The following is a 9,060-nucleotide window of genomic DNA, read 5'->3' as shown; positions in this document are numbered from 1 at the left end:
TCCACTCAGTAAACTGGTCAATATTAACATTAATAACAGTATACTAATCAGAGTATACACATCCTTTATTTTACTAAACTCAACAACAAAAAATTCTAACATTAAATAGTACAGATAAACAGTCCATGAAGGTCTTTCACTCTTTGGCATCAGCAATTCCCCCTGGAGTGATGGTGAAAGTGGCCTCGTTCTCAGGCATATCAGGACTGCAGGAGACCATGGAAAATAATGAATCTATGAGAGGAGGTAGATCTTTCTCTATAGGTGAGAAAATCCTATTTGACCACTTCTTTACAATGATTTATTACTAAGGAATAATGAGAACAACATATATTGAGTAAGTGAACTTTAAGACAAATTACCTGTCAAAGATCTTGGCAATTCTCAACTCTCCATGTCCTTTCCTCAAGCTGATTCGTGTGGTGGACGCATGCGCCAGGATGTGCCCTCCAATCGGCTTTTTGGGATCAGCTTGGAACCTGACAGAGACAAGAGAAACCCTCAGATCAGAATTACAGGCCAAAACCTGTTAGAACTTTAGCCAAGTGAGTGAGTTTCCGTCCAATTCCAAACCGACCCCTAGTCCCTAAATCAGGTTAGTCACTTACGACATCCCAGCTCCAGGGTCTGCAGTTATCTGATTGGTGACAAACACTGCAACGTTGTACTCTAGGGAGAGGAAGACATGAATATAATATTAATATTAAAAAACTAAAAATATCCCATCTCCATCAATCCAAGGTTTACGCAAAAGTCAAGAGATTCTGCAGAGTTATTCTGCTGCGATGTACATCTATTATTTCCATAGTTCCCATAAAAATCTGCAAGAGCTGTGGCCAGACCTTCAGAGATCTTCTGCAGACGAGAGAGCATCTGGGCCAGCTTCTGTTGTCTCTCTGCCAGCTCCCCTCGGCTAGAGAAATCTACCCGGAACAGAGCCATGATGGAGTCTATGATCTGAGGGCAGGAATGGGAAAGACATAGAGACACAAGACATTATAAATGCTTATTACACATAATAATGCATTATATCTGTCGACATTAACTAAAGTGTTACCGAAAGATAAGTACAGTGATAGAAGTTGACACTAAGAAAAAAATACTAACATAAAACAATGTGACAGGTGATGTTGTTTATATTTTATTTTCATTTAATACCAGAAGTTTGAAGATGCCTCCCTCCTCGTGGAATTTGGCCGCCACAAAATCCAACAGCTCCATCTGGTGTTCACCTGAAGTTGAAACCTAATTAGGTACATAATACAGTGCAGTACAGTAAATCCAAGATGCAAGGTCCAAACCATACAAAAGCCTTATCCTCTGATGTCATAAGTACCCATTAGAAAACACAGAAGTCATCCTCAAATGTATACAGTAAAAAATGTACAAACAACAGATTCAAAATGTATACTTAACATTTCTATCGAACATTGTGAATCAGCTTTCCTCAGACAATATGTTCTCAGGTTTAGGCAGTAATGATAGAGAGGTACTGTTTAATGAGTAAGTTAGATGTCTTACTGGTGTAGGCTCGGGCGTATAACACATTATCCAGCACAGCATCATGGTCCACGTTGAACCTGTCTGCTATGTTCTTCAGTCTGTCTGGACGACTAGAGGGTCACATCAGGTTAAGGAAAACATAGGATTTCATAAGAGACTGTATTGGCTGAGTCATGTGAATAAAAAAACACTGTGATCCTTATGACCCTGTATCCTCAGAAATACTTGCAAAGGTACGGGTGATTTTAGACTGATGCAAATCTGACTTTATAGATTAGAGCTCAGGTAAATTAGGATACAAAGTGTTCTCTGTGTCGATGAAGATTACTTTTCCTCCTGTGTAGCTATCCTCTCCAGGAAGCTGGGCTGTGACTGGAGAACAACAGAGACACGGACTAAATGACAAGAACCAATGTAAGAACATCTGAACATTTCTGAAACCTGACTTCCAAGACAGTACAACCTAACTGGGACTGCCAAAAATACCCCTCAGCCATTCACTTACCACAGAGTGTGTGAGAGAGCTGGGTCTTGCCTGTCCGAAACTCTGAGGGACAAAACATTTACTATGGAAGTATGACAAAAATAAAACATGTTTTATATCTGACTCAGGTCAGGTTAATGTTAGCCATTGGGCCTTAACTTCTTGTCTTATACATCATGAGCATGAGATTTATCATATCTTTGACTGGAGAACACACAGAGCTCACCTCCAAATGACTCAGTGATTGCCATGCTCTCCATACCTTCCCCAAGTAGTTTACTGAAGACAGACGGATCAGAAGAGAAAAATAGGAGTACTGAAAATGTATTACTATGAAAAGTTATGAACATATGAGCATGTGGCGAATCTTAACTCAAACTCTATGCTTCCAGTGGTGACGCAGAACAATTGTTTCCTCTTCGCACTGTATTCAAATGCTGTCAGGAAACCTTTGGTCTAAAATAAAATAAAATCAAAATGTATTCAACATACTAGGCGACCAGCTGCAACAGGATTGTGAGTTTGCCTTACAATTGTACGTTGAATAAATGTTTTATTTTTTTACATTGTTGACAACAAAACTAATCATGAAAAACCAAAGTCCCCTTTTAATAAAAGCTGAAATAAATCATTCTCTCTACTATTATTCTGACATTTCACATTCTTAAGATAAAGTGGTGATCCTAACTGACCTAAGACAGGGAATTTTAACTAGGATTAAATGTCAGGGATTGTGAAAAACTGAGTTTAAATGCATTTGGCTAAGGTGTATGTAAACTTCCGACTTCAACTGTAGGTGTTCCTTTTGTCCATGTGTGAAAGGGCAATGTGGAGTGTAATAGAGATTACATCATCTGTGGATCTGTTGGGGTGGTATTACATTTACATTTAAGTCATTTAGCAGACGCTCTTATCCAGAGCGACTTACAAATTGGTGCATTCACCTTATAATATCCAGTGGAACAACCACTTTACAATAGTGCATCTAAATCTTTTAAGGGGGGGTTAGAAGGATTACTTTATCCTATCCCAGGTATTCCTTAAAGAGGTGGGGTTTCAGGTGTCTCCGGAAGGTGGTGATTGACTCCGCTGTCCTGGCGTCGTGAGGGAGCTTGTTCCACCATTGGGGTGCCAGAGCAGCGAACAGTTTTGACTGGGCTGAGCGGGAACTGTGCTTCCTCAGAGGTAGGGAGGCGAGCAGGCCAGAGGTGGTATGCAAATTGGAGTGGGTTTAGGGTTTTTGGGATAATGGTGTTGATGTGAGCCATGACCAACCTTTCAATGGTGGTCTGCTTAAAACATATTGGTATTACAGACTCAGACAGGGAGAGGTTGGAAATGTCAGTGAAGACTTGCCAGTTGGTCAGTGCATGCTCGGAGTACACGTCCTGGTAATCCGTCTGGCCCTGCGGCCTTGTGAATGTTGACCTGTTTAAATGACCTATTTTAAGGTCTTACTCACATCGGTTGCGGAGAGCGTGATCACACAGTCGTCCGGAACAGCTGATGCTCTCATGCATGTTTCAGTGTTACTTGCCTCGAAGCAAGCATAGAAGTTATTTAGCTCGTCTGGTAGGCTCGTGTCACTGGGCAGCTCTCAGCTGTGCTTCCCTTTGTAGTCTGTAATAGTTTGCAAGCCCTGCCACATCCGACGAGCATCTGAGTGTAGTACGATTAGAGCCGGTGTAGTATCTGATAATACTTGTGGAATATGAAAATACTTGTTTGATATACAGTATGTTTTCTAGTTTCTTTAAATACTTTGCAAACACAACTTATTTCTATGTGTTAACTGAAATGGTCTATTCATTCCTTTTCGGTAGAAGCTCTTATCCAGAGCAACTTACTGTAGTGAGTGCATACATTTTCATACTGGTCCCTCATGGGAATGGAACCCACAACCCTAACATTGCAAATGCCATGCTCTACCAACTTAGCCACATCATCATATCATCACAAACCACTTGATGTCTCAATATACTCAATTACTGTATTGTGCATTGTTTTTCTTCATGGTGATGGAAAGTCTACAGTCACAAACCTAGGTAACCAGCCTATGTACAATACAGTAATATACATTTACATTAAGTGGATGGTAAATTAATACTGCACAAAAAATTGTTGTTTTCCATGTTATTTGATCAAGAAAAATTTGTAATTTGTAATTTGATGTGGATGTTTTGTGTCTTTGCCCATAACTTTGCACCTTTTGATGTAAATGTTTGAGGACAGACAGGGTTTTGTTCTTTCTGGATCCTATTTGAATGACAATCGCAGCAACAGGGTCAGGGAAACAACTCTTACAATTCTAACTATTGAATCCTGCAAGATATTGTTCTTCATTATACAACTACCTTTTTTGCCAAAGCTGAGATGTTGAAAAACATTTTTGCCTGCACTACAGACCTCTATATGGTCCACTAATGCTAGTAAAGGCCCAGTGCACTACTTTTGTGAAACAATATATTTTTCAAAAAATAATATATATTTTATATTCATAATTTTTTTAAATTCAGATTTTTCAGGGGGCGCTGCAGCACCCTCGGCACTCCTATTTCCCACGGTTATGCATAAAGCACATAAAGGCTTCATAATTCATAAAGGTCATGTTAACTGACTGCTTTTATCTCATATAACAAAATGTATAAGATCTCTTATGCCTGTGTTAACCTCAGATCTTATTTTCGGGCATTTATTACAAAAGCCTATTATTTTCCAATTCATTCTTCCATTAGGGATGGCTGAACAAACCAGAGGTCACTCATTTCCGGGTTTTAGAACTACAACCTGGCCAGCTCTAAGAAATCATAGAAATAGAATGGGCTTGGATCCTCTAACCCTGGCGATTTGGCTGACAAACTCATGGGTACACTGGCAATGGCTGCCTATTATTGTGACAATCATTTCCATTGTGATGCAATCATTTCCATGGTAATGCAGAATGTTAATTCAAATGATGCTAGCTGATGTGGCTCATGCAATGTAATGTAATGTAATTTTTGTAATGTCAGTTGAGTTGATTCAAAATATCACATCACAGATTGATGGGTACATTTCCTGATTTTAATTCCTGATTCGCTCCTATGGGTACACTCGCCAGTCCACCCATTGTGACATCATTGCTTTAAATGCGGACGTCCGTTCTATTAATTCAATTTCTAAAATAGAAATCCCCACTTGTAGGCGACGTCATGGCGACGTTGGCTAGCTAATGCCGCGTTCGGGTGCTTGTCGGAACTAGGACATTTCTGACTTGCTGGTTGTAATTAATACACACGAAGTTTCTTAGTCGAAGTTTCTTAGTTCCGACAAGAAAGTGAACGTAGCATAAGCGACAGAGTGAAACACGTCATCGGGTCTAACGGTCTTCTCGCGTCAAACTGGGTATGTGCAGGCTGTCAAAATCAAAGGCACTCCTTCGACATGTTGTTTTTGACGAAAATGAAAACGTGTCAGTTTGTCACGAATTTACGTTGTGCCTTTAGATGTCGAGAAAATTAAGAAAGAATTGTTCCCTTCTCAAACCTTAAACTTGGCCTGTTTCTCAAGTCTCGCTATGTTACGCCTCTGGGTTGAATGTGTTAAAAGAGTTAGCTAGCTAGCCAAGTTAACGTTACCTCATCATCTTGGTGTCCGGCCTCATCCTCCACAACTTGATCCTCAGCGGCTTTCATATTGATAGGCGCAATGTCTTGAAGTATATATCGTTTTTGTTTCTAGCTGGCTATAGGCTACTAGTTAATAAATGGGGAAAAACTTAAATATCTTATGTCAGAAAATATTAGCAAGCGATAAGTTAGTTAGCTAGCCAACGTAAGCTATTGCTCCTGAAAGATTTGACAGAACGACAGAATTAGGTCGCTTCCTTCACTGACTTGACAGCCCTGTAAAAATAGAAAGTGTATATAAAATGTTGCAAAGCTAATGATGATGACCTTCAGCTTATCAATATGAAAAATTACTTGCCACCTGAGATTTATTATTCAGGTGGCGGGAAAGTTTAACAGAAGTCCTTTATCACGCTCGTGTTTGAAAGTTGAGAACTGTCAATCAAAAGTGTTACACTCGCGAGATGCTCTCATCAGCAACAATCAAGTAAACTGTCAAATTGTATGCGTGAGTGATTGATCTTGATGCAAGTTACAAAGTCAATTTCTAGTATTTATCTCTAAGCTACCTGTACTTTACTACAGTATACAAATGTAATGTCTCAGAGGAAAGTCAGGTACATGTAAATCATTTGAAACAAGTTAACTGTAAAGGAGGCAAAGCAGCACACGTTAATGTCCATTTCGTTGGTGTTTTTATTCCTGCAATCATGTCGAAAACACAGACGTAGAATTAGCTCTGGAAGCTGAGGTAAGAGACCATACATTCCATAGGGAGTGATAACAGAGAAAAGTAACTGACATTCTCTCAGGCTTGACAGGACTATGTGTACATTGACATAATATATTTACAGATTTATACTGTATGTAGGGAAACTGCTGTTTGAATCTTAACAAAATATACTTTTTGTGATGCATATTTTGTGATAGATTGGCTTTAATGCCCAAATGAAATCAAGTCTCAAGCAACACGTGACATTCTCTGATCACGAACACTTTTTCAATTGGGTATCCCTGTGCAGTTGTTCAATGGGAATTTTAACACTCACAACAAAGAACACTATAATACCCTATCTATGGCTTAGTCTTTGCAGAGTCTTGTGGCCTGCTGGCGTTTGTTGCATCTGAGTAGATGCATATTCCAAGAAGTCACCAACTCAATGGGCATGGTCACCTTACCTGGCTTCTCTAGTGTAAGCCTGTTCTTGATGTAGAGGTACAACGAAAATCAGCAGACACGATAGATCTCAATGACCAGCTGTGACTGTGAATATGACATATCTATGATGACAGTCATGTCTAGTCTACCATGATTTTCCCAAACCAAGCAGGTAACAATAGTTGAGGCCAAATGTAGCTACACACCCACATTAAAACATTGTTCTTCAGACCACACACACTCTTGGTAACCTCTTATAACCGCACTAATATCCCAATTTCTTCAATTATCTACCTGGTCCAAACTCTGTGGAACACATACATATTTATATCGCTATACATATAAAAAAAGAAATGAATTAAAAGGACAGTGCTCAGAAGTCAGTCTCTGCAGGATGTTGAGTAAGAGAGACAGCGAGAGGGACGTTCATTATTGCAACACCCAGGACGTGACATCATCATCCTCCTCCTCTAACCTCCTTAAATGACCAATCCTGGATGTTGGAATGAGCATGTGTGCTGACCAGATGCAGCTTTGTATTCTCTTCCTCCCTCTTCTTTGTCTCTCTCTCTCCTTCCGAGCCTCCCCTTTCCCCTCGTTGGTTAAAGCTCTAAGGCTGTTTGAGTGACATCTTCATCACATTTTCACTGGAGCGGGAGGCATCATCCCTGGCATCCCACCTGACATCCCTGCGTTGGGTCCCAACAGGATCTACACAAGGAAGGGGCATTACAAAAACATTAGTCATTTATTAATTGACAACACCGCAGATTCTAATGACATAACGAAATAATGATTTACCCAATTCCAAATCAAAGCCACAAAGGCTTTTCACATAGATTGAAAAGTATAGGATAGGTATAGGCTATATGATTATATATCCACCTTACTGTCTGAAATGCTAATACTTTTAGGCATATTGCTTTAATTTCAGAAGAACAAGAGCCTAGCTAGGACATAGTGGTAGGGGCTAGTGGTGTATTTGGAACTGAAGATGGTCTCTCAGTGGGATAGTACAGTACCTGTCTCTGCTGCTGTAGCTGCTGCTGCTCCAGCTGTAGTCTCTCAGTCTCAAACACCACCGGAAGAACCAGGATCATGAACGAGGTAGTGCCCACCCACAGGGCAGCGCGGGAGAAACTGGAAGAGACATTGCGACAGGAGATGAGATGAGAGGGAAAGGTGGGGGTTAAATAACAAACAGACATGATGAGATAACCTCTCTACTGTAGTTTTCAGGAGAACGCTCACCTGTACAGCTTCTTGGCCATCGTGACTGAGCTTGATATGGTCACCTCAGCCGCAGAACGCAGTGTATCAGGGAACATCTCAGTCAAACCCCACAGCCTCTCAATAAAAGTCTCATCCAGCTGAGGGGAGGGAGACAAGTTACTACAAAACTGATAACATGCTTATTTTAGACCCAACGGAGAATGGAGGTATATAGTAACTACATTAATTAAGGATTTTCAAGTCCAAAATGTAACCAGCTCTGTTGAGGTACTAACTAGTATTGAAAACCTTCAGATTACTGAATGACACATTACAGTTTTAGACAATTCCTACAATGTATGTGCCCCCACCATGGGACTTCTGGCTTAGTTATCTTGTTTCGATTTGTTTATGGAGTTACATTTAAAGTACAGCCAATTACAGTACAGGTAACGTTACATGTAAAACAGCTATCCTAGTTGTGCACGTGATAGTTCGCTAGCTAGCTACCATGCTAACACCGGTGAGCAATTACTAGCATAACGACTAACCCTCAGATGTAACTAGCTAAATAGGCATAGCCATTCAAATGAAATTGTATGTATGATCGTTCATGACAGTTACGGGGTGACATGTGTCAAGTTGCCATTCATCAATACCTCCTCATCTTCATCTTCGTCGATCTCGCCTTCTGGGGGCCGGGTATCGACTGGGCCCACAGCCGGTGATAGCTCTTCGATTCCAGCCATGGGAAACTGTTCTCGCGCCTCTTACCAGCCGGTGTGATTAGCAACTCAAAATGTACCTCAATCGGTGGAAAGGTGAATCAGTAATTGAATGTTTTATCGTTTAATTATTGCTTTTGCCCCGGCTTGCATAAATGTTGGACAGAAGAGGCGTGCATTGGTCCTGCGACAATCTGAGGTCACTCGGGTAAGCTACATGTGCGTTGGATGACGGGAAAATTTGTCAGTTGCCTGACTCTAAAATAAATGGCGCCCTCTGTCGTAGGAGATGTCTTATAGTGTTTAATGATTCAACAAAACAACTGTAATTTTTTTAATTGGGTTTAATATTAAGATACCCTTTATAGT

The 9,060-nt window shown here is 40.4% G+C and overlaps 2 protein-coding genes across 7 annotated transcripts; both read right to left on the bottom strand.

Annotated features, from left to right (window-relative positions):
* Positions 1 to 47: 47 nt before the first annotated feature.
* LOC106609504 (meiotic recombination protein DMC1/LIM15 homolog) lies at positions 48 to 6,024 on the bottom strand. Of its 6 annotated transcripts, none has more exons than XM_014208416.2 (11): positions 5,605 to 6,024; positions 2,361 to 2,443; positions 2,250 to 2,266; positions 2,009 to 2,050; positions 1,803 to 1,875; positions 1,522 to 1,613; positions 1,159 to 1,232; positions 843 to 957; positions 609 to 669; positions 363 to 479; positions 48 to 206 (listed from the first exon to the last, which is right to left on the bottom strand). In XM_014208416.2, exons 1-11 carry the CDS (start codon positions 5,659 to 5,661, stop codon positions 137 to 139), a joined length of 801 nt encoding a protein of 266 aa, XP_014063891.1. In that variant the 5' UTR covers positions 5,662 to 6,024; the 3' UTR covers positions 48 to 136. The 6 variants fall into 6 exon arrangements, with proteins under 6 accessions (XP_014063891.1, XP_014063872.1, XP_014063909.1 ...); XM_014208397.2 differs by having other exon boundaries at positions 2,214 to 2,266; positions 5,605 to 6,022; XM_014208406.2 differs by having other exon boundaries at positions 143 to 234; positions 2,214 to 2,266; positions 5,605 to 6,023.
* A 249-nt stretch (positions 6,025 to 6,273) lies between these two features.
* Positions 6,274 to 8,934, bottom strand: LOC106609527 (mitochondrial import receptor subunit TOM22 homolog). Its single transcript, XM_014208449.2, has 4 exons — positions 8,626 to 8,934; positions 8,006 to 8,124; positions 7,777 to 7,894; positions 6,274 to 7,465 (listed from the first exon to the last, which is right to left on the bottom strand). Exons 1-4 carry the CDS (start codon positions 8,713 to 8,715, stop codon positions 7,391 to 7,393), a joined length of 402 nt encoding a protein of 133 aa, XP_014063924.1. The 5' UTR covers positions 8,716 to 8,934; the 3' UTR covers positions 6,274 to 7,390.
* Positions 8,935 to 9,060: the final 126 nt, after the last annotated feature.

The sequence above is a fragment of the Salmo salar genome, chromosome ssa01, assembly GCF_905237065.1.
Source record: "Salmo salar chromosome ssa01, Ssal_v3.1, whole genome shotgun sequence".
Taxonomy (NCBI): Eukaryota; Metazoa; Chordata; class Actinopteri; order Salmoniformes; family Salmonidae; genus Salmo; species Salmo salar.
Note: the sequence above shows the minus strand (reverse complement) of the source record. Positions and strands in the feature narration are given on the sequence as shown.